Source organism: Bubalus kerabau, chromosome 1 (genome assembly GCF_029407905.1).
Source record: "Bubalus kerabau isolate K-KA32 ecotype Philippines breed swamp buffalo chromosome 1, PCC_UOA_SB_1v2, whole genome shotgun sequence".
NCBI lineage: Eukaryota > Metazoa > Chordata > Mammalia > Artiodactyla > Bovidae > Bubalus > Bubalus kerabau.
The window spans coordinates 148,834,404-148,862,049 of record NC_073624.1 but is presented as its reverse complement, the minus strand read 5'-3'; the positions used below and the strand labels follow the sequence as shown (position 1 = coordinate 148,862,049).

Below are 27,646 nucleotides of genomic sequence, written 5' to 3'. Positions count from 1 at the left end.
TCTCTGTGCTTATCTTAAAGTTTTTCTGAAAGTTTAAAATTATTTAGAGTAAAAGGTTTTAAAATCTGTCAAAAATTCCTGCCTATGTTTGAACATGAGATCACAGTCCCAAGAATTCAGCACAATTCACCGGCTGTGAGTTTGAGCTGCTTCACAGGCAAAATGGGGCCCTTTGTGGACTAGAGTATTCTATGGTCAACAAGAGATATCAGAAAAATGGGCCACCGATATTTATTGCTAACCTCACACCAAACTTCTAGACAAGAGGTTGCCGCTTCATCCCTATTTTTCAACTGCCAACCCTCTCCTCCCTCGATCTCTTGAATCTTCCTCCTTGCCCACACATTTCTATACTCTCAAAAATTTTTAGTAAAAACACTAATTAATTTATTAATTAATTAAAAACAAAGACCCAGTCTAAGAGTGCCCCACATTGCTAAAACTGTCACATCTGGAGCCAGACTGCCCAGGTTCAAAACCCAGCTTTATCGCTTATGTGCTGTGTGACCCAAGGGGCTGATCACTTAACATCTGAACCTCAATCTTCTCATCTGTGAAACAGGAATAATAATAATATCTACCCACAGAGTTGTAATGATGATTAAATGAGTTAATCTGTATAAAGGGCTTATATCAGTGACATACATAACAAGTTCTATGCAAGTATTTGCTCTAATAATATAACATTATCATTATCCTCATCAACATCAACATCTTTTCTTTGCAAACTGCTTGAAAGGGGCAGCTGCAGAAACAGCTGGAAACAAAGTAATCTTGGAGCTAGGAAGAAGGGGACAGAGGCTGGGACAGACAAGGTCCTGGGGGCAGCAATTAGAAGAGTCATTAGCTTCGGAACTCTGAAACAATAAATATTCACGATGTGTGAAAAAGCATGATACACAACTGTATGATCTTAATTACATAAAAATGGATGCTTTGTTGTGTAAACAAACAAGACCTAGAAGGACACATCAAACGGTAAACTGCTCACGATTTTGGATGACTGTGTCTTCTGCTTCTTGTGTTTTTTGGTTTCCTAGTATGTACATGCAGAGAAGGCAATGGCACCCCACTCCAGTACTCTTGCCTGGAAAATCCCATGGATGGAGCCTGGTAGGCTGTAGTCCATGGGGTCGCTAAGAGTCAGACACGACTAAGTGACTTCCCTTTCACTTTTCACTTTCATGCATTGGAGAAGGAAATGGCAACCCACTCCAGTGTTCTTGCCTGGAGAATTCCAGGGACGGGGGAGCCTGGTGGGCTGCCGTCTATGGGGTCACACAGAGTCGGACACGACTGAAGCAACTTAGCAGCAGCAGCAGCAGTATGCACATGTTAACTTTTAAGAAATAAATGTTTTTCTAAAAATCTTAAAAAAAAAAAAGTCACTGCAGAAGTGATGCAGCAAGCGTGCACCTGAAGGAGGGCATCCCCTTAATTTACAAACCTTGCTCCTAAAAAGCCAAGACTCACAGGAATGTCCACAGCATGGGGGGCAAGTCCCAAAGGTGAAGGCAGGAGGCAGAGGTGGCTCCTCCCAAGGGCCATGGGGAAGAGTGACTAATCAGTATTTGTTGGCAAATAGAAGGAGCAAGATGCCAACCGGAGGCTGCTGGCCACCTGCAGAAAGGAGCAATGTGGTGGGCACTGGGCAGGGTGAGGAGACCCACTCGCTGGCAGCCTTCATGCACACACTGAATGAATGAGCCAATCTCTGCAGCCCTGTTATGTGGGGATAGTGGAGAGACCTCTGGGCAGGGGCATCCGATGAGTGATGCACCCGTTTCAATGGCCGATAAAAAGTGGCCTAAGGACAGTGTCCCCATCAATGCTCACAGTCTGAAAAATTCTGAACACAACCCCTGCCCCTCCTCGGCAGCAGGTGAAAGACCAGGATTAGCCGTTTTCTCTGGTAGAAGGAAAAGGTGGAGTCTGCATTAGGTCCCAGCCACGGGAATTTAGGAACAAAGAGGAGTCAAGAGAAGGAGCTGGGCTTCATCCCAAAGTCCAGCCCAGAGCCATTAGGTTTTCTGCAGAACTTAGTCATGAACCTTGCTGTGAACACACCCTCCCTAAAACAAATATTTGGCAAGCTCTGAATAATACATATCCTGACAATAACCATGACTTAGGAGGCGAGCTCTAAACAGGAGGGGAGGGGTCAGAACATCTGCAGGAGAAGGGAAGGAGCAGAACAGGACCAGAAATGACCGCAAGCCTGTCAAGGGCTGCCTACAACCTGATCACAGGGTCCTCAGTGTGCCTGCGACCTACCACCCACCACAATCAGATGGGGAAGCAGGAGGGTGGACAGGCCCTTCTGAGCACGCGCATGGCCTTGGCCAGCAAAAGAAGGCAGCCCTTTCGCTGGCAGGGGTTACAAGTGTGAGAGGAAGGGATGGTGACTTTCCAGGCAAGGCCCTGCCCTCACTGCTTTCCATGCCAAGGTCTCGTAGGAGACTATTCAGTTGGAAGCCAGGAGCCCTTTAGAATAGTCCTGGGGCTCTGAACTCAGATTCCTGATGTCCCACAAGGTGACAGCCACAACTGACGAGGCCGAGGCCTTGGGGGAACTGGGTGAGGCGGACTATGACTTGGAAGAAGGGCTTTCATCCAAGGGCTCTGCTCTCCCTCTTCTGGGGAACCACCCCAGGATTCTTAGGGAATGAATGCATTTACCCGCTGGGCCTCCTCTTTACACCCCTCACCTGAAAGGCCCAGCAGCTGAAAGGACCAGTAGCCCCCTCCCATCCTCCAGCTCATTCACATGGTGGGGATCTCTTCAGGCAGTCATACCCTTCCACCCGGGAGTCCTCTATGTATGCCTATGATGGACTCGCCCCAGGGCTCGGCGCACCACTGCTCTGGGGCTGGTTCCTGGGGGTACCCTGGAGCTGATGCTTAGGCCACAGGGGCTAGTCAGAAGGGAAGTAGAGACCCACCTGGCTTCCACTGCCATGCATGATGTTCTCCGGGGTGTCGTAAACCTCAGACTCCATATGAACAGCCTGGTTCTGCTCGTGATTCACCTGCACCCGCAGAATTCGAAAGAAAGATCCGCCAAGATCCAGGGCGATGAAATCTCCCTTTTCTGTTATGGAGACAATAACATCACATCAGATTCAAGTCCCCTGGGAAGGCCGCACGCTTCACCCACTTCTCAACAGGGTCTGGCCCCACTTCACCGTGCTTTCGGCCACAAAATAGGAGTCATGTAGACCCCATCACAGTACAGCCCCACCTGGAAGAGTGGGCAAGAGAAGCCCTCTCCCAGCCGGGCGTCCCTAGGCAGACAGCTTCACACAGTCCCGCTCAGTCCCAACTGCAGGAGAACGAAAGTATGAACTTCATTCAAGTACTAACCATCGTTCTCCAACTCTTTACCCCTTCTCACAAATGGCTATGTTATCCATAAGGTAAAAATAAAAACAGCATTTCAACTCAGAGAAAACCCTACATCTGAGGTCTATTCCATGAGATACCAATTCCAGCTAGTCCGTAGCTCCACTGATTCCCCAGGGGATTCTTTTTAATTGTAGTAAAATATACATAACATAAAATTTTCCACTGCAACCATTTCTCAGTGTACAACCCCTTGACATTAAATATGTTCACAATGTTACACAACTACCACCACCATTCTCAAAAATTTTCATCATCCCAGACAGAACCTTTTAACCATTAAGCAGTAATTCCCCATTTCCCTTGTCCCCAGCCCCAGGCAAACACTATTCTACTTTTTATTTCTATGAATTTGCCTATTCTAGATATTTCACATTGTATCAAGTCTCCAGGGTTGATCCATGTTATAACCTATATCAGTAGTTCACTCCTTTTTTCAGGCTGGGTGATATTTCATTGTATGTGTATCCATTCATCAGATACTGGACATGCATGTTGTTTCTGCCCAGGGGATGTTTTTAACAGAAGTCCCTCCTGGTCAAGAGTAAACCAGTTTACAAGAGCAAACCGGCTTGAACCGGCGTTATTCCTCACGACCAGTGTGAGCAGTGATTGGGGTGGACCTCAGTGGGTTAGAGAAAGACAACAGGCCTGTGTGCCAAGACTGCCATAGAGCACCGGTGGAGGTGGCCGCGATGAGAAACCAAGCCACTAAGCCTCCACCCAGCATTCTTTATCCCAGGTCCCCTCCAAAATCAATGAAAATCTGTTAATTTTACTTCTGATGCTACATTATCACTGTCTCACCATCACCTTACTTTCTTGATGATGACTTTTGAAGCACAAGAGTTTATAACTTTGATGAAGTGCGACTTATCTTTTTTCTTCTGTGGCTGATGCTTTTGGTGTCATATCTAAAAATCCATTGCCAAATTCAAGGTCACAAAGATTCGTACCTATGTTTCCTTCTAAGAGTTTTATAGTTTTAGTTCTTACATTGAGGTATTTGATCCATTTTGAGTTAATTTGTGTATATGGTCTGAAGTAGAGGTTCAGCTTCCTTCTTCGGCACATGGATTGTTGCTTCTTAGTTGCTGAGTTGTGTTTTTTGTGATCCAATGAACTATAACCCACCAGGTTCCTCTGTCCATGGATTTCCCAGGCAAGAATACTGGAGTGGGTTGCCATTTCCTTCTCCAGAGGATCTTCCCGACCCAGGGATCGAACCCATGTCTCCTCTGTCTCCTGCGCTGGCAGGCAGATTCTTCACCACTGAGCTACCAGGCAGGCACTGTCAAATAGCAACACCATTTGCTAAACAGACTTTTCTTGTCCTCACTGAAAAGTCTTGATGCCCTTGTCAAAAATCAAGTGACCATAAATGTATGGATTTATTTCTGAACTCCCAATTCTTTTTTTCCCCCAGTTTTGAGATGTAATTGACACAGTGAACACTCAATTCTGATTCATTGATCTGTATATCTATCCGAACCGCAGTACCACACTGACCTGACTGCTTCCAAAAATTTGAAACTGGGAAGTGAAAGTCCTCCAACCCTGTTCTTCTTTTGCAACATTGTTTTCATTATTTTGAGCCCCTTGAAGTTTTTATTTTATTTTTTTAAAGTAATGGATTGTTGGGTTTTTTTAAACTTCTTTTTTTATAAACTGACACCCTCTTTGTATTTGATTCCAACAAACTTTAGGCTCTGACACACTGCTCTATTTCTGGAACTCAGAATGGTTGTTTGGCATATAGCGTGAACACAACCAATATTAATACTTGAATTAATGAGGGTAGCAAAGGAATCGAGGAATAAACCAAAGACATTTACAATTGAATTTCTCTTCTTATCCTCTCAAGCTCTTTGAGGGAAAAATCATAATTAGGATTCTTTACATCTGCCCTTGGTACCCAGGGTAGTTCAATAAGTGCTTGGTAGCTGCTTAATCACAAGGGTTGGTGGCCCATTCATTCATTCAAGGAAGTTTGGCTTCTTGTTCATTAAACAGGAAGCAGTTATACCACTGATTGGTTGGTTGTTTTCTTAGTAACAGCTTTACTGAGAAATAATTAAAATATCACATTTGATTTTATTTTTATTATTTGGCCATGCCACATGGCTCAAGGGGGCATGGGCATCAAACCCATGCCCCCTGCAATAAAAGAGTGACGTCCTAACTGCACCACTGGACTACCAAGGAAGTCTCCATCTATCACATTTTAAAGTGTACGGTTTGGTGAGTTTTAGTATATTTACATCACCACCATCTAATTACAGAAATTTTTCATCATCCACAAAAGAAACGTTAGCAGTCACTCCCCATTTCCTCCCAAACTGCCTCATCCACTACCAGCCACTAATCCACTGTCTGTCTCAACAGATTTCCCTATTCTGAACATTTCATTACAATGGACACATAAAATATGTGGTCCCCTGTGGCTGACTTCTTTCATGTACCATAATGCTTTCAAGGTTCACCTGCACTGAAGCATATACCAGTACCTCAATTCCTTTCTGTGACAAGTTATATTCCACAGTATGGATGTACCACATGAGTTGTTGTTTCTTAAAGAGATTGGAATATCAGACCACCTTACCTGCCTCCTGAGAAACCTGTATTTAAGTCAAGAAGCAACAGTTAGAACCAGGCATGGAACAATGGACTGGTTCAAAATTGGGAAAGGAGTATGTCAAGGTTACTTGTCACCCTGCTTATTTAACTTGAATGCAGAGTACATCAAGCAAAATGCCAGGCTGGATGAATCACAAGCTGGAAACAAGACTGCCAGGAGAAATGTCAATAACCTCAGATATGCAGATGATACCACCCTAAATGGCACAAAGCAAAGAAGAACCAAAAAGCCTCTTGATGAAGGTGAAAAAGGAGAGTGAAAAAGTTGGCTTAAAACCCAACATTCAAAAAACTAAGATCACAGCATCCAGCCCCAACACTTCATGGCAAATAGATACAGAAAAAATGGAAACCATGACAGACTTTATTTTCTTGGGTTTCAAAATCACTGCAGATGGTGACTGAACCCATGAAATTAAGAGGCTAGCTCCTTGGAAGAAAAGCTATGACAAACCTAGACAGTATATTTAAAAGCAGAGACATCACTTTGCCAACAAAGGTCTGTATAGTTCAAGCTATGGTTTTTACAGTAGTCATGTACAAGATATAAGAGCTGGACCATAAAGAAGGCTAAGCACTGAAGAAATGTTGCTTTCGAACTGTGGTGCTGGAGAAGACTCTTTGATCCCTTGGACATCAAGGAGATCAAGCCAGTCAGTCCTAAAGGAAATCAACCCTGAATGTTCAGGAAGGACTGAGGCTGAAGCTGAAGCGCCAACATTTTGGCCACTTGATGTGAAGAGCCAACTCATTGGAAAAAACCCTGATGCTGGGAAAGACTGAGGGCAGGAGGAGAAGGGGGCGACAGAGGACAAGATGGTTGGATGGCATCAGCAACTCAATGACATGAGTTTGAGCAATCTCTGGGAGATGGTGAAGGACAGGGAAGTCTGGCATGCTGCAGTCCCTCAGTCGCAGAGTTGGACACAACTTAGCAACTGAGCCAGTGGTCCAAAGGAAAGAGACCAAGTGAGAATGCTAGGAAGAAGGTGTCTCAGCTTTGTGAGAAATTCTGACCCTGATGTCACAGGTCATTCAAATCAGTTTTGGGTTTTCCCTGAGTTCCCATCAGAATCCTAATCCCTATAGTGCTTACATGACTACTGGGTAAAAAAATAAATGTGATATGAGAGGGTCCCTTCCCAGGAGAATGAATTACTAGAACATCAGAAACACTTAACTTACTATCATTCATTGAACCTTTCTGTTCTCCAATTGCTAAGTACTTCTTCTGTCTCATTTTACTTTTAACCCCTCTCCACTCTGTGAAGTAGGTACTATTATGATCCCCATTCTGCAGATGAGCAAGTAAAGTCTAGGAGGGGTTAGGGAACTTGCCCAAGCACACAGCCAGTAATTGCCAGAGCCAGAATTTGAATCCAAAGCCCAAATTCATAGCCATTGGATACAACTGCCTCTTGGACAGACCTCAGAAACAAGGATCCCCAGGGACAGCATTAGCGTGAGATGTCAGCATGTCAGGAATGGCTACATCTCTCTATAAACCACTTGTATACAGGGAAACAACACACACAAAAGCAGACACTGTGCTAGGATGAAAATATGGGTGCTTTTCCTTCCTAACATTTTTATTTAATTAATGTATTTACTTTTTTAATTAAAAAAATAAAACCAGTTATTATTTCATGTTTTGCACTGGCTTTCATCATAACTTAAAAAAATAGCTTGAGAAATCTTGATAAATCAGTCAGGTCAAAAGTCTCATCTTCAGTTGAATCAAGGGACTAAGTAAAAGCAGGTTCTTGTGCTCAAGTTCCACGTGACAGTGGGGGATCTCTTGCTTATTGGTGTCATTGTCAACACACAACAGGTAAGAGTTTTTAGCCCTTTGTGCAGGAAGGAATCAGGTTTCAGGCAGCACCTCTGAAGCCCCAGGTCTCAAGTTTTCAAGCAGGATAAGTTTAAATGATTTCATCTGCCTCTAGGTCAAGGAAGAACCTGGCCTTAGGGTGCATGGGGCCAACCCACACTTCTGCAGCTCTGTAAGACCCCTGCCCCGTCCCAGCCTCACACCACAGTCTGTCCACCCCATTTCTCCTTTTCTTTTTTCAACAAACACAGGTTAATAGGGTTTCAGGGAGTTAGGGGCAGAGAAGGAGACCAGAAAAGTTAGCCTTGAGATGATTTGTGAAGGGGCCTTTCCCTGAAGGCATTTTACAAGCGGTCACTGTTAAGCCCAATGCAGCCCTGATCCCTTCCTGAGCAGTGACCCTGATTCCAGGGTGTGTTTGTGCTCGCTAAAAGAAATGGCAGTTGGCATCTCTTCTGTAAATCACATTTGCAGCACAGGAAATATGGGACAAATATTAACTCGCCTCCTCAATCTATGGATAAGGTAGCTCCAACCAAACCTGCTGAATGACTTGCTCATGGTCACGCCTGCAGTAAGGCCAGGGCCCTTCCCTTTCCTTAGTCACTCGTATACTTGCAAATACTGGGATGCTCATTAATACATACATACATATATATATATATATATATACACATATACATATACACACATATATACACATAGAAGTTTTATCTTCCTCATCTGGGTGATGAGTAATTTGAAGGCAAGGGCAATTTAGCATGCTTACTTCCTTCTCCCCAGTACTGAGTCCCACATACAGTAGGCAAATCAGAAAGTGTTTGCAGCTAGTTCAGTTAGAACACCTGGGTTAAATGCATGGTCTGTTCAGCCCTATCCTCTGCCAGGCAACGGACATCAAGGAATGACTTCTGGCAAGGACAGCAAGGTGTCTGGAAAGCTTTGCTTGCTGTCTGGTGTCTCTTTAGATAACCACCCTTCCCATTTTGTCATCTGAATTGGGGTTGGGGTTGAACGCCTGTTCCATATGACCCAAGAGCATCCAGAGTCCCCAACTTTGGCCAACATGATTGGTTCAGGGTGGGCACGTGACCCACATCAGCCAATCACCACCTTCTCCAAGACCACCCCGGGACCTCTAGTTTGGGGATGTGTCAGCTACGGCCGCTGGGGCTATCTCTGCCCCCATAAGGGAGAGGCAGCCTACGAATGAAGCCTTGGTTAAGAGACAGATGAGGCCTTGGTTACAGGAGCCAACTTACAACTACACTTTCCATTATGTGAACCTAGAATTCCCTTTCTTGCTTATACAACTTTGAGTTAGATTTCTTTCAGTTAAAAGCAGATGCTGCTGCGTTCAACATTCTTTACTAGGCAATGGGCGCTCCAAATACCAACTTGCCCTCCATAAAGGATGTATCCTCCCCTTTATCTCAGTTGGTCCCCCCATTCAGAGTCGTGATGTTCAATCACCCAGCTGCAGAGGAACCAGAGCTGTAGTCTGTGGGCTCATCCACATTATGAGGGGTATTGGGGTGGCGGTGAGACAGCCTGCCTTCGCTTCCCCCCTTTTTTTGTCTCCTCCCTCCCATAACATCACAGGGATGCAGGTGAATTCTGAAAAGCTCTGACATTTTCCTCCAGGGCTAGACATCTACATTTAGGTCTGATGGGTAGGGGTCCTTTGGCCACATCAGATGGGAAGGGCTTTCCAAAGTTGGGAAATTCTTCCAAAGAATTCTTCGTCATTGTTTAGTTGCTAAGCTGTGCCTGATTCTTTTGTGACCCCATGGACTGTAGCCCACCAGGCTCCTCTTTCCATGGGATTTCCCAGGCAAGAATACTGGAATGTGTTGCCATTTCCTTCTCCAGGGGATCTTCCTGACCCAGGGATCAAACCCATGTCTCCAGCATTTGCAGGCAGATTCTTTACCACTGAGCCACCAGGGAAGCTCATTAAGAATTCTTAGAAAGTCATTTATTAAGGTATAATGATGACTAGCAGAACAATGACTCTCTGTGACTCTCATGGTGGTTTGCAGTTTCCAAAGCACTTTGATCCTTTTGACAGCTTTGTGAGGCAGGCACAGCAGGACTGCCACACCCATTTTACAGATGAGGAAATGGAGGCTTATAGCAGTTAAGTGACTTCTCCAAGATCACACAGATAATACGCAGCAGAGCCAGAGATTAATCCAGTGGTCTGAAACTCTATTTTTTCCTTCTATTTCAAGTTCAGTCTCCTTGCAGCAGTCGGCTTCCTTCTTACTTCCTCTTCAAATCTTTGGCTTCAACCTTCCTGCCTGCCACTGCCGAGACTTCATCCTACATTTCCCATTTCCACTGAAGCCAAGAAGAACTGCTCTTCTATAGAAGGCTCATTAAACAAAGCATCTGAAGGGCCCCTGGCAACTCTCCACTTTCTAATGACAGCCATTATTACCAGCAAATAATGGAAAACAAACACTGAAACAGATGTCTCTCTTGAGTCCAGACCTGTGCTGGAATACAGGGCAAACAAAACTCAGCATTCATGAAATGCCTCCCGTTGCCTGCTCCATGAATTAATCCTGTACACAAGACACAAAGCCTCCTGTCTGCAATCCTGCTAGCCAATGAGAGTTTACACCTTCATCAGAAACCCAACTGGAATGCTAGGCATTTAGGAGATTTCATCAAATGAGAGAATTTCTGAGATAATCCAACCATCTTCCCACATAAGGACTGAGAAAGGTAAGTAAACAGCCCAAATGCAGTGAGAAAAGGAAACGTTTTCCTTCCTTTGGCTGGAAAGCAGTTTATCTTAAGCCCCACCAATTTAACTGTGAGTGTGCTAAGTCACTCAGTCATGTCTGACTCTGCGACCCTACGGATTGTAGCCCGCCAGACTCCTCTGTCCATGAGGATTCTCCAGGCAAGATTACTGGAGTGGGTTGCCATGCCCTCCCTCCAGGGGATCTTTCTGACCCAGGGATCTTCCATCTCCTGCATTGGAAGGTGTGTTCTTTACCACTAGCGCCACCTGGAAAGTCCAGGAAGAAGCGTGTTAGTCATCCAGTCGTGTCTGACTCTGCGACCCCATGGACTGTAGCCTTCCAGGCTCCTCTATCCGTGGGATTTCCCAGGCAAGAATACTGGAGTGGGTTACCATTCCCTTCTCCAGGGGTTCTTTCTGACCCAGGGATCAAAGCCAGGTCTCCCGTATTGCAGGCAGATTCTTTACCACCTGAGCCACCAGGGGAAGCCCAGGACCACACCGCAAATCAAACATTCTAAACTTATCCTCTGGGTGAAGAGCACACTAAGGAACCACAAAGCAGAAACAAGGAAATCTTCAACTCAATTTACCCTCAAGAAGCTTACAGTCTAATTGATATTTACAATATCCTGAGTGATAAATGACAAGATGAGAAAAAAAGGGGAAGTTTCCCAAGTGAGAACCAAAGTCGGGCAGGCCTTCTGACAGAAGCTGGATCCAGGTGGGCAACTATCCCCAGAAACTGGGCACTTTTGAACAAGGGTTTCTGTTTAGCCAAGTCACCAGCATAAAAAGGCTTCAGTATCTTCCTCCTTTATGTATTATTCATATCTTTCCCATTGCAAAAAGGATATGCAGCAGCTAAAAGCCACTTTAGGGTTTTGCGTCTTTTTTTAACCTAATGTATAGATTACCTGAGAACAATTAAAGAAAAAGCACTGCCCATTAAAATTGTCAAAAGGGGGGAAATTAACAAAAATGGGCTGATGACATTTTCAAAAAAATCAATCGAGTTTCAAAAGCCAACAGTTTCCAGTAATCCAGTCATCAGGGTCGAGGTCAGCAGGAAAGGAAAGGTTTGTTTCTCCCTCTGACTTGGAAGTCACATCACCGCTTGACAGGCAGGGGCACCTCTCCACTGCGTGACTCCAATTTATCCTTTGGTGGTTTGGGATTACCACTAATTTTGTCACTGACTAATTATACAGGTGAAGCAGTAATTAACATCTCGAAAAGAGACTAGCACCGTGGTTTACTATGAAGGAGACCCACATTCTGGCTCCTCCAAGGGACCTCGTGGTTGGAGGCACTTCCATCAAAAAGTGGCAAGGACTGGACTGGTGTCCAGGGCCTTGGCATCAATGTCAGCGTCTATGTGGGGCTGGAGGGACCATTCCAGGAGGAGTGTGGGCCCCTGGACACCTGACTTGAACCCACCCGTGAATATTAGGAACAGTCATAGAGAGAAGAGCTATACAGTATATTATGGTTGCACAGTATCCCCCCCAAAAGGTATTTCTGTAGAAGTCCTAACCTTGGGTACCTGTAAATGTGGCCTTATTTGGAAAAGGGTCTTTTTAGATGATGTAATCGGATGAAGAGGAGGTCATGAGTGTGGGTTCTAATCTGACTGGTATCCTTATTAGAGGAAAATGCCACACGACATCAGAAGCTGAGAGTGGAGAGATGCAGCTACATGCCAAGGAACGTCAGGGACTGACAGCCTCCACCAGAAGCCAGGAAGAGGCAAGGAAAGACTTAATCCAGTGTCTCAGAAGGAGCATGGCCCCAGTGACACCATGACTTTGGACTTCAAGCTTCCAGAACTGTGAGACAATCACTCTCATTTAAAGCCACCCAGTTCATGGTACTTTATTACAACAGCCTTGGAAACTAACACAGAGCAGAAGAAACAGTCCCCAGGGAGGGCAGGGGGAGGCGGAGGTGGGGAAGGGCTAGCCGTGCAGGCCAGGGGACCCAGGGCCTCAGGGTGGGTCCTCGGGGCTCAGGGCTTTGGCGTCTCCCCTTTCTCCTCTCCTGCTCTCAGCACTGCTCTGTGCTCCCAAGGGGCCCTGAACATTCGGGCTCATTCACTTCCCTTCACACTGGACATGAGAGAGGCTCAGAAGGAGGCATGGGGCCCAGGCTGCTGGCTCCAGTTCCACAAACTCTAGGACAGCATTTCCCAACATGGGCGTGATCACCACCTACATCATCACATTTAAGACAGCACTGATTGTGGACACATCGTTATTTTATGTAATGCGAAGAGAGAAAAAAACGCTGCTCACAGTAATTTAAAGAGGCAACTGCTGCACAATGCACTGCTGATTTCAGAGGACTCAACAACGGAGACAAAAATAGGGTCTCAAAATAGATGAAATATAGTAGTAAATATTGGGGGAAAGAGCAAACAGGTTTGGGGAAAAGGCAGGTAGCCGGGTTTAACAGGTTTCTCTCCTGCAGGACTGCTCAGGGCCTTTAGCACCCTGGTATCTGCTTCCAATCTCTTCTTGTGTTTTCGTTTTGATTTGATCATGCCACGTAACACATGGGATCTTCGTTCCGACCAGGGATCAAATCCATGCCCCCTGCGCTGGAAGCACAGGGTTCTAACCTCGGGACTACGAAGTCCCTGCTTTGGATCTCTAAGAGGGATCTTTGGAAATGTTGTTTTTCCCAAATAAGAATGCATTTGGAGCTCTGTTTTCAAATGGCTGGATTACTAGTGTATCTGGATCACACTTTGTGTCCCTCAGCCCTAAAAATGGTGTGTGAAGGTATGAGGTAGGGCACCCCATGCTGAAACACGGGCCATGGAAGGGAAGCTGGCTTGCAGGCAGCATTTAGGAGAAAAGGGAAGAAATGTCTCATGGGACAGGCCAGCCCAGGGCCAGTCACAGGATCAGGGGTCCCCCAAGCATCAGGCATCCTTCTGAGTTATCTAAGCAAAGCCAGAGCGGGGGCCCTGCGGGGGCGCGCCTCTATCTTATCTCCCTTTCCCCCCTCTCTCAGCTGACAGCATGCAGAGCCACATCTCTCCTACAGAATTCAACGAACCTGGTAAAGACACAAATGCTTCTGGGCACGGGTGCCATTCGGGGTTGGGAAAAGTAGGAGCAAACTACAAAGCCAGAGACATGAGAAAAAAAACCCAGGGGACACTGTGGTCTGGTCACTCTGATGGCCAGAATCTCTTCGGTAGTCATAAAAGAGCCTAAACTGTTGGTGAGCAAGACCTCAAAGAAAACAAAAAAATAAAAGTGGAGATTTTAGAAAGTCAGGAAACATGAGAGATACAAGTACCAGTGCGTGTGCGTGAAGTAAACCCCACCTGTGGCCACAGGGCACACAAGAGCACCCGCCCTTCCATGGTGTCCCAATCTCGTTTAGGACTTTAAAGGCCGGCTGCTGGCACAAGAGGACCTTCCCACTGCAGCCAGTCGCTCCAACACACAGTGCACCTGCCCATCTTTCATAAACATCAGCTAAAACAGCTGCAGTTTTCCCGATGGCCATTTTGAAGGCTGCATATCAGATGCCTCAAATCACAGCTTTAAATGAGTCTCCAGAGCAGGGAAGAAATAGCAGGAGAGTGTAAGGGCCATACTCTCAGAGTGCATACTCACAACCCCAAGAGAAATCTAACTTTCATAATTTCTCTCCCTCCCTTGCACATGGCAGGTGAACCCCAGCCCAGAGTACAGAACCCAGCTCAAGGCGGGATTCCTGGGCATGTGCTAAGCTGGGGTAGGCACAACACCCACCACTGGGTCAGCCAGACAGAACGACCTCCACTGAGCAGGCCAAGGTCAGGCTATGCCCTCTCAGCTTCCACTCTGCCAAGTGGAGGGACTGAGGCCCTAGGGTGGGGGCAATGACAATCCTCAGGAAGCCCCCAAATGCCCACTGCGGGACATGAGCCACAGGATGCAGACCAAGAGGGTAATTTCCCTTTTCCAATCCTACTCCCCTCGCCATTGCTCTGCTTGAGGGGCTACCCTGACTTAGCATCTATGAAATTTGTTCAAATGGGGACCTGAATCTCCCCTCTGGGTCTGAGATCCACCAGGCCGCTAGGATTGCTGCTTATCTGGGATAGTACAGGGAGGCCCTGGTGCCCTGATGGAGAGAGTCTCCTAACATGAACTCTTGGCTTGTTCTGGAACTTTTCCTGTCCTGGAGACGTAAGAGTAATTCACACAGCATCTGGAAGATCCATGAACACTATGCTCTCTTTGCACAAGTCACTAGACAGTCAGGACGATCATGGGAGGTCAGCCTGGTCCAAACATGGTGTCCCCTATCACAAGACAGAATCTCAACAAACATAAATTGGATGGATGGATGGATAGGTGAATGGATGGATGGGAGAACAGACGGATGAAACGGTGAATGGATGAATAACTGGATGAGTGGGTAAGTAAATGAATAAATGAACAAATGATGAAAGTTGGAAAGATGGTTTCACAGTGCATTCAGCCCTGAGAGCCCAATCTCTGGGTGTGAGACTCACCTGAGCCATCGGGAATAGACCTTACAAACGTTGGCAACATCTTGACTGTGGCTGTCGGATTAAAATCCCGGGAGAGGCCATTCTTCATCTCCTTTTTGAAACGATTCATGATATCTAACAGAGTTTCATCAGAGAGCCGCATGGCATAGAGATACTTGTCAATCTGGAGGAAGGATGAGAAGAAAAGAAAGTGAGGCCAAGGCTGAGGAAGGTCGTTTCAGCTCCAGTCCGGTTGGAGGAGGACAGGGACGGCAGGGTGAGGCACCCATCTGTCTAAGACCATACAGATCCATGGGCTCTGGAGCACCCATGCTGATCCATCATTGAGCTGCCATCAACCATGTTGCTCAGAGCAGGTTTGCAAATGCTCTGAGCCCTGGTTCCTCTCCTGTAAAATGAACGAGACACCTCCAAGGTCCCTACCAACCCTTGAATATTACATGGAAACTGTCCTTTGATCCCCAAGTACATGCCAGAGACACATTAAGCCTCCACGTGACTCCTTCCCTCTGGCTCATCCTCACATGGATGGCAGTGCCTCAGAACAAGGACTCCAAAGCCATCACCTGGGGCTCAAATCCCAGCTCCATCGCTTAACAGCTGTGTGAATTTCAGTTTCCTCAACTGAAAAACTGAGATGATAAATAGAACCTACTTCGCGGAATGTTACAAGATCAAAGGAGACAGAGAAGCCCTTAGAACACAGAAAAGTGCTCAATAAACATCAGCTATTGCTAGGATCGTGAGGCAGTGGTGCTGGTGGGTTTCCTTGGGCATGACTTGTAGGTGAATGGAAATGGCGAGTGAAGGGCTGGAGCCCTTCAGAACATGGTGCTTCAGGCCCAGGGCACAGAGACCTTAACCTCACTACCCCCAAAAGGTCTGGAAGAGCCCAAGTTCCCATGCCTGTGTGCCAGGGCCCATGTGCCCACTCTTCCAGACCAGACCACCCCTGACTCAACCAGGACTGAACCAACCTGCCCCTCTTCCTGGGCTACCCGCTCTCCTCAAGGATCCCAGGCTCCCAACCTCAGGCCTCTTTGTCGTCATTTGTTTTTCTTTCTTCATAGTACCTTCCCAATGACTCTCCCAAAAGGTATTGACTGGGCGCCCACTACATGTTTGGCTCTGGGTTAGACACCTGTCCTCATGGAGTTCACCGTAAGTCTCTCTGTCTCCAGGCTCATTCTTTCTGCCACGTCCTGCTTTAGGAAGTCCTGATAACCATGTGCCTGGATTCCTGACTCCTGACCCATTCACTGCAATGGTTTTCAGTCTTCAATTTCTCTCCCTTTTTAACCTATCTTCTATACCATGACCACATTTTGCCTTTGGGGGGGCGGGGGAGGGAGGGTGGGAGGCAGGGGGCTTGTCCAGAATATTTCGCTTTCTTAAACTGGGACCCTGATCACTTCACTCCCCTGCTCAAAACCTTGCAATGCCTCCCATGTCCAAGGCCCCTACGCCCTGCAGGTGCAGCTCTGGGCTCTCTGAACTCCAACCAGGGCTCTCTGAACTCCAACCAATCCTCTCCTACCATTCCTGGGAGGTGCCTGGGCTCTCCTGTCAAACCACCCTTCCTTCTCTTCCCAGTTACTCAAATATCACCTCCCCTTCAAGGTTCAAATCAAATGTCACCTCCTCCAGCAGATGTCTGAGACCCTCAGGGTACAGATAATGACTCCCTCAGCACTTCTGTCTCCACATGGTCCAGCCTGGCTCACTGTCTGCTACACCTGTCATAGGGACAGTGTCTGCTCCATTCACCTTGACCTCCCAGTGCCTCACAAGCAGCCTCACACATAGCAAGCTCCCAGTCGATGGAGAGACTGATTTATGACTCACTGAGGCTGCTGAAAAGGCCTTTGATGCTGATAGGCTTCTGAGAATGGGATCTCATGCTTACATTTCAGGGTGGCTGGAAACATTCAACTCAAGGACACGGAGTAATTTCTGCATATCTTGCTCTCAGGCAGCCTTCTTGCTCTGGATTCTTGCCTCCTGCTGCTCCCAGCCCTGTCTCCTGTCTCACAGACAAGGCAGGAGTCCTCCAGCGTCCTCTGCGGCCTGTGCCCTGCCCCCACCCTCCAACTCTTCTACCACAACCACCTTTTCCTTTCCCCTTCGTAATAAAGAGAAGGGCAATCTGAAACCGCCGAGAGCTGGAATAGAAATGGCCAGGACACAGCCCCAGGAGACGTGCTCTGTTCTATCCCCAAGGCTGGAAGCACCCATCGGCAGCTCTTGCTGCAAGTCATGGCGACCATGTGCTGGTTGGAAGAGGCAGTCGCTCATGCGTGAGCCACAGAAGTGCACGGCGGGGGTGGGGGCAGCTACTGAGCGCAAGAGCGCATCAGGGCACAAGCAAGAGCAAAGGCCAAAGACGAGGGAGGTAGGGCGGTCTGTGTGATGATGGAGCACACGGTGCAAGAATGAAGCTACTGGAAAGGCTGTCAGGAGCGAAGCCGTGCGGGGCCTGATAAGACAGGTGGACAAATTTAGACTCTAAATGTGACTCTATGGAGTATTCCACAGTGAGATGCGTCTCAGAAAGATCACGCTGTGTGCTGGGGAGGGAATGGTTGAGCAGGAGCAGAGAAGAGACAGTCACGGCGCTGCTCTGGCATCTGGACGTGTTTTCCCTACCACACTCCTCACCCTCTTACATTCATCTGTCTACTGACATGCCTGTCTCCTCTGATAACTCATCAGTTTCCCAGGGAAAGGAAACATGTCGAATAGACCTTTGGAACTACCTGGTTGCCTGGAACAAAGGAGGAATTCAACGAATGCTGGGTGCAAGAATACTTTATATCAGGGTTTACAGTATATTAAGTGCTTTCGTATCCAATATGTCATTTTACCTTCAAAATAACCCTGTCAGGGGGACATTCTTAATCCCCATTTTCCACTTGTAGAAACTGAGGCTTCAAGAAGCTAAGTGGAGCCTACAACCACTCCCACCCCTTAGGGAAGGCCAGTCCCGTCTACGGTGCAGGCATCAGGCCCAAGCAAAGCTGCTGAGACTTTCTAGCTGGACAGGGAGAAACTTCTAGAAAGAGCAGGGCTCCACAGCCAGCCTGCCTCAAGGTGCAGCTCAGCACAGAGACAGTGATCCCAGAAGCCCGATGTTTTAGGACAGCCCATCAAAGCCAAATAGAGCCAAGAAGCTCATACAGGAAAGCAGGCTAGGGAGACAGATGCCAGACAACCTGACCCCCAAGTGTTGAAGGAAGAAGGGCTTTCCCTCTCTGGTTCATGTTCATGAATCATCATGTGGTACAACTCCTCTCAGCAGAGATGTGGAAATCGGGGCCAGAAAAAGGGTAGAGCACAGGGCAGAGCTGGAATTGACTCTGAAGCCTCTAGCATCTCAGGTGGTACCTTCCTGGTCCTCAGAAGCTCAGGAGGGGCCTTTGAACAACAGCACAGATCCCGAGGCTGGGCTACAGTACCCCCCACCCTGCCCGGCCAGGCAGGCACCTGGTGCAGGGCTCAGCAGACTCGCATCATACGGACTGTGGCCCTTTAAGCAGCCCAGGAGGCACTGGAGCCACGTCAAGAGACACTTGCAGGATACTCCGTGGGAAGTGCCCAGAAGAGTGCCCAGAACCTCACCAAACAAGGGGCCTCTTTCCTCTTGTTCATCAGATGGGCCCTGCCTGGCAGCTGGCTGGGCTGCCCTCTGTCCCACCTGGGAAAGAAGCTGGGAATGGGCAATGGGTGGAGGGAGGTAGAAAGGAAGGGGGTTCTCCTGTCTGTCTGCTCCAGAGCTCTGCAAGAACCCCAGTGCAAGAGCTGTTTTTCTTATAGAAGGTGGGCCCAGAAGCCCAGGAGGGGAAATTGAGGGAAGCAGGGCTGGAGAAGGACAACTTCTGGCTTTGGGAGATTTGGCCAAAGCCATGGTCCTCTCAGTTTTCCATTTCTGTCCCCTCTCCAAACAGCTCCAGATCTTTCCCTCCCCACTCTCTCCCTACCTCTCACATTTCCAGTCCTTCCTCTTCCCTTAGGATACTGCCTCCAAACTCTGCTGCTCTCGCCAAACGCTGGTGTCCAACGCATCCCACATGTGCCTTCAACTCCTAGCCCTACATTTTGGTGACAGGAGGGCACGGCACCTCTTCTGGTGGCTTCAAGCTGCAAGCCATCTATCATAGGATGTCTATCACAGACACAGACAGAGGCTCCCAGGAGTCTGTGATAGGAACTCTTTGGGCTCTGGAGAGCTCACGTTCACACTTGGTGTCTGACATGAGCATGAAGGACTCGGTCAGGCTGGGAAGGAGATGGGGGCAGGGGTGCCAGGGTCCCAGACACCACACGCTGCACCGGATCCTGCAGACTCAGCTCAGAGGCGGGGGAGATGTCGGAAGAGAACACAGCCTCACCAAACCCCACAGAGCCACCCAGCCAGCAGAAGTACCCAGTGGCCCCACACTGGTCTAAACTCAAAAGTATCTGTGCCCGACGCCACCTCCTGCTCCCAACAGACACGCATAAAAAAACAATTCAAGACTGGACATGCCCAAGTGAATAGGCCAGTTGTGGCAGTAGGCACTGTAACTACTGGTGATTCGGGCACTCTGACCCCTCATGGGAAGGGGCACAGCCATGGAAAAATTTTCACTGCCTCTCTCAGCAGAGTAACAGATGTGCCTGAAGTCGCTCAGCACAGGCCTGTGAAGTGAACGTCCCAAGTGAGATGTTTTACTCACAGAGGAAACTGGGGAACAGGCAGTGAAGGGTTAAGAAAGACTCTTGCTTAAGGGCAGAGCAGAGATTTCAACATCAGATGCACTTCTCTTTCTTAAGGGGACTGACTCAGGAAAGAATGGGTCCAAGGTGATGAATATTATTTTAATGAGCGCTCATGTTTGCAGAGGACTCTGCCACTTACACACATGACTTTCACATAAATTTCCCATCTGGATGTCATAGAAAGGAAAGAAACGAGCTCGTGGATGTCAGGTGCCTGGCATGAAGTGGGGGCTCAGTGTGTTAGTTCCCTTTCTCCCAGCACAATATGTCAGTGAAGCAGGCAGGAAAGATATCATTATCTTCATTTTATAGCTGAGGAAATGGAGACCCATGACTCACACACAGTCACGTGGTTTAGAAGTGGCAGCTGGATCTAGACTCCAGGTCTTCCAAACCCTCTTTTGGGGCTCCTCCTTGTAGATTTCTATTCTTACTCACATGTGGGAAGAACCCAGGGCTGTGGATGAAGAGAACCGAGTTCAATACCTGCCATTTATTAGCTGTGTGACTTTGGACAAGTTACTTAATCTCTCTGATTCTTGATTTCCTCTTTCAAATGGGAATAATAATATTTTTGCGTCCCAGGTGGAACGGTGGTAAAGAATCCGCCCGCCAAAGCAGGAGACATAAGAGACACAGCTTCTATCCCTGGGTCTGAAAGATCCCCTGGATTAGGAAATGGCAACCCACTCTGGTATTTTTGCCTGGAAAATTCCATGGACAGAGGAACATGGCAGGCTACAGTCCATGGGATTGCAGAGTCAGACACGACTGAGCATGCACGCGATACTTTCACCTCAGAAAGCTACTGGGAGAATTTTAATAATGTGTCAAAAACTCTTCCCATCCTTCCACTGAAATTACCAAAAGGGAATCCATCTCTCACTCACCTGTCTAGCTCATAATCACATGTCCCTAATTCCTTTTGCCTAAATATCTAGAGAAATGCATTGATTACCAGATATTACTAACCCATCTTGTAAAAAAGGAAATGAAAGGCAGGTGGTCATTTGCATGAAATCATAGCAAATGAAAGATGCTCACAAAAGTCCTCTGAAACGTTTGGATTGTTTTATTCTTTTCTTTTAAACTAACAGTAAGTTATATATACTTATTATTAAAGAACACAAACAATGCATAAAAGTACTAATAAAAAGTCTGAGTTCTTCCCTCAATCTTCCCAGAGAAGTCCTTGCTAATACAGCTTTATGTTCTAGGGCAGATTTCCTACTTAAACATCCATGCATACAGAGCTTGGTTTGTTTATATTTTGTTACAAAAATGGAATCATATTATAAACAGTTTCTCCCTTGAAACCTTAACTCCATCTCTGTTTCTTCTGGGCACTTTCTCTAAGACACTAACAGCCAACTTAGATTTTAGGACACTGCCTGGTTCAAAGATAAGGCATGGACTGACCAGTGTAGACACCTGTTGGACTCCAACTTTGCCATTTTGTAGGCACCTCAGTCTTTCCATCTGTAATGTGGCTGTATTCACCTGACTTTGACCTACGAAGGCCTTCTACTTTGCACGGCGATTTCATGTGATAATCCTTAAGCTATCCTGTCCAGAGAAGCAGGGCAGGTGCCATCACATCCAATGCCCTTAGGAAAAATCAGAGTCTACAGAGGTTATTCAATTGGCCACGGTGACCACCTGGTGACTCAGATGGTAAAGAATCCGCCTGTAATGCAGGACACCTGGGTTTGATCCCTGGGTTGGGAAGATCCCCTGGAGAAGGGAATGGCTACCCACTCAGTATTCTTGCCTGGAGAATTCCATGGACAGAGGAGCCTGGAAGGCTACAGTCCATGGGGTCACAAAGAATCGGACACGACTGAGCGATGAACACTTTCGAGGTGATCACTGGTCAGCGAGAAAGCTGGAGTGGACACCAAGTTCCTGGTTCTGTGCTCCTTCCTCAGTACCCTTCTTGCTCAGCCCAGGGCGAACCCAGCCCCAGGGTCAGAGAGCAGGGAGATGTGGGAAAACGGTGGCATCAATGCCACCAGTCCATCCGCTACAGAACCAGTGTACAGGCTCCCTTGCCTCACCAAAAGCACACCCTGCAGCCTGATTATTCTGGAGGCCTCATTCACCCCCCAGCAGCCACCAGCGATCTGAATTGCTCATTTCATTTTCCCTTTCACACCATCCTAGGAAGGATGCTCAAAGGCCATAGCAAACCCAAAGGTCCTGACCTAATGGCACCCTCCACCATGGTGGGTACCGTCCCAAGCCCCGGCTCTGGCAGGTCCAACCCCCTTCCTGCCTGCCCAGCCCCACCTCACCATTGAGGGTGGTGGCCCAGGAAACCTACCTTTCTATCCTACTTTTGGCAGCTAGTCCCTGAGCAGGCAGGGCACTGGCCACAAAGACAGACATTTTGGATACCCTGGGTTCCCTACCAGAATCATCCATCCCGGGCACCCTCCTGCCTTCTGCCCCACTGATGGTCCTTCCTGACAGATCCACTTCCATTTGACCGCGTTGGCCCGTCGATGCCGCTCAACATGCCGCTCCTTTCTCCACGCACACCTCCTCTAAAGGGCGAGGTGATCCGCCTGCCCAGAACCAGCTGCCGCTCTTCTCAGCATCCCCTTGGCCCTTGTGCTCAGTGTGGAGGAAGCAACCTGCCTGGGGACAGCGGCAGTGAGTCCTTTCCGGGCACCGCAGTGACATGTGCATGGTGTGTGCCTCCCGCCAGACCGGGAGTGCCAGGGGTGCAGGGGCCACACTTCCAGGCCACTGGTGTCCCCACCCCCTCAGGTGGCTGCTCAGCTGGGCTGAATGGCTGCTCTCCTGGGTGACCAGAAGCCTCCAGTGATGCCTAACCCAGAAGGTCATCTCAGAAGGGTTTGCTAGCTCAGCTAATGCAGGAGAGTCCTCTTCCCTGAACGACACAGCCCTTCTCCAGGACCAGCCCCTTACTTCAGCCTCACAGTGACTTGTGTGGAGCCAACAGCCCCTCTGTAAGGGAGGGACTGCTCCAGGCGCTCTCTGATCCCCCCACCCCTCACGACATCCGCACCCTGGGGTCCAGGGGAACACAAAAGCTCTACAGATAATCAGGAGTCTCCACTATTCAAGGTGGCCAGGGGCTGCTGAATACCTGAGAGAGGAAACGTGTTTGGGAAAATAATTTCCATTTTAGAGGCTTCTGAGAGAGAGTTGTGTGCGCAAACATCCCCAAGGCATCAGGGTCCCTTTGGCAGGTTCAAACACTGTACTCAGAGGCTCCCTTTCCCAGGCCCTTTCCAAGGTTCAGATACAGCTCTCGGTCCTTTGTGCTTCTGAACGGTTAGTTCCATTTCAGTGGCATGGACTGAGCATGTATTAAGCACCAAGTACTGTTCATACAACACTTCTGTTTAATCACAATAAATCAGGAGGAAAATGGGATGCCCATCCTTGATGAGGAAACTGAGGTTCTGGGAACCGAGATAACAATAAGCAGCACTGGAGCCCCCGCTGGACACTTCAACCTGCCCTGATCTAAGCAGCACACCTGCAGGGTGGGCATTGTCAGCCCCGTTTTTCATGGGAGGAACCTGGGGTCAAGCAGCCAAGGGAAAGGCATCCAGCCTCTAGGATCTAGGGCGGCTCTGGGTTCAGACCCCAACCCAGTGCTCCCCTGACTCCTCTTGCTAGGAGGACCGCAGGAGGCCAAAGGTCATGCCCAATGTCCTCCTGGTGAGCTTGGCTCCTGCTATGAGGCACTTTCTGCTGGTGAGAGACCAAGCCCTTGCCCAGGATGAGAACACAGCTGTCATACTGAACTAGCTAAAAATAAAGGAGGTACCCAGTCTCTGAAGGTGAACAGAACAGCCCTGGAATGTGGCAGGACAAGAACAACAGGCTTCATTCTGGGCCTCGTGGTCAATGGCTTGGGCTAGAGCCAGGCTCCAGACTCACAGTTTCCAATGTCTCAGGTGCCTCCAGGTAGGGGAAGAGAAAATCTGAAGTATAGAGAGCTTTGCTTCCACCATGAGACATCGAGACCCCGGAGTCATGGTTCCAAAGTACTACATTGGTGGGAGCAGAACAGTCTGGAAAGCAAAGGACCTCAGACCTCCTCCGGCTGCACGGATTCCTCCTATAACCTTGGGCACATCACTTCCATCTGTGTTTTTCCTATCAGTAAAAGAGCATCATTGAAAACTACCCTCTCGTCATCACATACGGTGGGCACCAGAGCTCCATGACACCGTGGATCCTCAGAATACAAGCTTTTCAGAATCCTATGGTGGCCAAGCAGAATGGGACCCAGGATTCCTGCCCAGCTCGGGGGTCTGGCCACCTACCCTCTGTTATCCAGGAAGCTGCACTCCTTCTGCAGGTGCCTACAGGTGTGCTCTGGATGAACAATGCTAACATCTGGCATTTATGTAATTCAGTACACTTTCCAAGGGTTTCCATACCCATTCTCTGATTTAATAAATGGGCAGTGAGACACAAATCACCTCATCTGACAGATAAGGGAACTGAGACCCAAAGAGCTTGATGCCCACCTAACAAAACTGCTTCAGCTACAGGGATCCTTGCGAGATCAAGGATTCCAGCCTCCTGGTTTTACAGATGAGGAAATCGAGGCCCAAGGACCCCAGGAACCTACTGCTTTAAATGCAGAGTGCCTCTGTCCAAACCTCTGAGCCATAAAATTCACTTCTAACAGAGTGCTTCCAGCAGGAATATAATGCAAGGCACATATGTAATTTAAAATTTTCTAGTACCTACATTTTTTGAAAAGGTGACATTAATTCTAATAACATTTTATTTAACCCAATATATCCAAACTATTATTCCCACATGTAATTAATATCTTTTAAATTATCAATGAGCTATTTTATATATCTTCTTTGTCATACAAAGTCTTCAAAACCCTGTATTTTAGTTCAACAGCACATCTCAAACCAGACTTGCCACATTTTAAGTGCTCAATAGCCACACATGTGGAGAAGGCAATGGCAACCCACTCCAGTACTCTTGCCTGGAAAATCCCAGGGGCAGAGGGGCCTGGTGGGCTGCCGTCTATGGGGTCGCACAGAGTCAGACACGACTGAAGCGACTTAGCAGCAGCAGCAGCCACACATGGCTAGAGGCTCTTGTTCTGGACAGCAGGGCTCTAGCACTCCACTCACATCCCCATCACGGGAGCCCTGAGTGACAATTTCTGCTAGGAGGCCGCTGCCATGCACTGCTGTGGAAGCCTAAGGCCCTGGACCAAAGTCATGGATCTGTATGCACAGTGACAGCCACCCACGGGTGTCAGGCAGACCTGTGCCCCATCCCAGCTCTTCTGTTCTCTGGCCAACAAAGATCATGTCAATTCCACTTCCTGAGGCTTCCCTGCCCCACATATAAGAGGTAGGAAGAAATACCTACATTCAAGCTTGCCAGAAGGACTCCACTAAATCAAGCATGTAAAAGTATTTTGAAAATGAACAGAACTTGACAAATGTGAGCCAGTGTCTTTGTTACAATGATGGCCTGGAGTCTCCTACTTGATTCATCGCACCCACCCAGGCAGGGTCCTGGAAGGCACTGGGGGACATCAGAGAAATAGGTCAGATTGAATAACAAGGCTGCAGGCGAACCCCACGCATCAATCAATCAAGGAAAGCAGCTGCTTACAGAAGGGCCAGGCAGACGTTGGGAGAGAAAGCTAGACTGATAATGCATTACACGGAGCACAGGGAGGTCTTGCAAGGTGAGCACTGGCCTCCCCAAAAGTCCTCTTTTAAATGCAAACAGGATGGAGGGAGGGGGACAAATGGAGAAATGGTACAGAGAGAAATTTGAAAACCAGAGAAAATCCCTAACATTCACTGTAAAAGACTTTATTGGGTCAATTTCCTTCCCAGGTGGAAGGAGTTGGTCAACACTGAGCAGCATGGGGGTGGAGGGGTGGGGCGTGGAGGGTGGGGATGGGCAGGCACAAACCAGGGTGCTGGTGCTGAGGAGGGTGGGGAGGAAGGGGAGACGGGAATCGGGGATTTTGAGGATTCTGTGCCCAGCTCTGCCTTGTCCCCAGCTCTTTCCTCCTTTGAATCTGTTTCCCTCAACAGCAAAACGAGAGTTGGATGTGTTACGGTAGAAAGAACGTGGGTTTCTGAGTTAGGGCACCTGACGGTGTTTCTGTCTCTATCACTCACAAGCCATGTGGTCAGCAAGTCCCTCCACCACTTGGGGCCTCAGTTTCCTCATTTCCTTCCAGAAATGAGGAAAGCAGAAGCAGGATCTCTTCCAGCAATTGCACTTCTACACACATACCCAAGAGAAATGTAAGTATGTCCACACAGGGAAAACTGCTCACAGCAGCATTATCATAACAGCCTCAAAGTGGAAACAACAGAAACACCCTGAACTAACAAATGTGTAAACAAAACGTGGTAGATGCGCACAAATGAGCACTATTCAGCAATAAAAAGAACTGGAGTACACGTACTTAGTACGTATGTATGAATGAACCATGATAAGACGCTAAGCGAAAGAAACCACACAAAGGTCACATCATTATATAATTCTGTTCATATGAAATGTTCAGAAGAAGTAAATTCATTTAAAAAAGAAATAGATTAGTAGATACCAAGGTGTAGGGAGCAATGGGGAGTGACTGCTTAACGGGTACAGAGTTTCTCCTGGGGTTGAGGAAAATGTTTTGCAATGAGATGGTGGTAACAGTTACAGAAGCTCGTGAATGTATTAGGCACCACAGACTTGCACTCTTTACAATGTTAAGTTTTGTAGTATGTGAATTATATCTCAATGTAGAAAAAAGCAGGGGCTCTGCCAGCAGACGTGATGGGTCTGCATGCTGACTCTTCTGTTTATACCTGAGCCTCAGAGTTCTCATCCAAAAGCAGTGATCATAAGAGACCCCCCACTAACAGGGGAGCTGGGGGGATGTAATGCCTTCCGTGCAGCAAACAGGACAGGCATCACATGCTGGCTTCAGTTAGTATTGTTACTACTGACGTTTAAATAAGAACCATTTTAGGAAAGACAGGCCCCTAGAAGGCATTCAGTGCAACCTTCCCTCCAAGGTCCCCTCAACGCCTCAGCGCCTGCAAGCCGGTAACTAAGCGTGGAATTGGATGAACATGATCCGACATTTTCTGCCTCTCACAGGGCTCACAAGATCTGCTTCTATTTGCAAAGGGCTGGGCTGCAGACTTCACATTTCAGTTTCCCTGCCGCGGGGGACACAGCCACCCTCTCCTTTTAGGGAAGATAGTCTGACAGAGGCTGCCGGCTTTGAGCATTCTCTAACAGAGAAATGTTTACGGGGCTGATAAGCCAGCCCTGCCCACCCAGATCCGCCCAGGAAGAGAGAGGACGCGCGGGCAAAAGCACACTTGTGTGTTTCAACTCCCAGGAAAGTTTACAGGATTCACACTAGAGCACAGGGGGCACAGAGAGCTCTCACAAGCTTGTCTCTGTACGCCCCCCGCAATCCCCTCCGCATGCACTGAGGAAACAGCCAAGGAGGCAGGCACTGCTCACAATGAGTTTTCGGCCGCAGTCAGTAATACTCTGGCAGCAAGGGCTCCCTTCGTAAGACAAACTAGGAAATGGCTATTTTTAAACAAAGCTCAGATGCTGTCATGTGCGTGGAAATGTCTGGGAAGAAACAGTCTGTTTAAAAATTGTCTATTAAAAATGTTAAAGGTTTTACTGCACCAAGGGTTGGCTGTGGAAACACAGGAACCTGTACAAAACTTTTGTTTTTTCTACTTTT

The 27,646-nt window shown here is 47.9% G+C and overlaps 1 protein-coding gene across 5 annotated transcripts in view; it reads right to left on the bottom strand.

The window, feature by feature from the left end:
• The window catches only part of HK1 (hexokinase 1), a 99,698-nt gene that overhangs the window by 37,183 nt on the left and 34,869 nt on the right, over positions 1–27,646 (bottom strand). For all 5 annotated transcript variants that reach the window (XM_055534866.1, XM_055534875.1, XM_055534862.1 and 2 more), the window contains 2 exons: positions 15,145–15,307; positions 2,943–3,091 (listed from right to left, as the gene is read on the bottom strand). In XM_055534866.1, the coding sequence (XP_055390841.1) occupies positions 2,943–3,091; positions 15,145–15,307 (312 nt within the window). The remainder of the gene's footprint in view (positions 1–2,942; positions 3,092–15,144; positions 15,308–27,646) is intronic.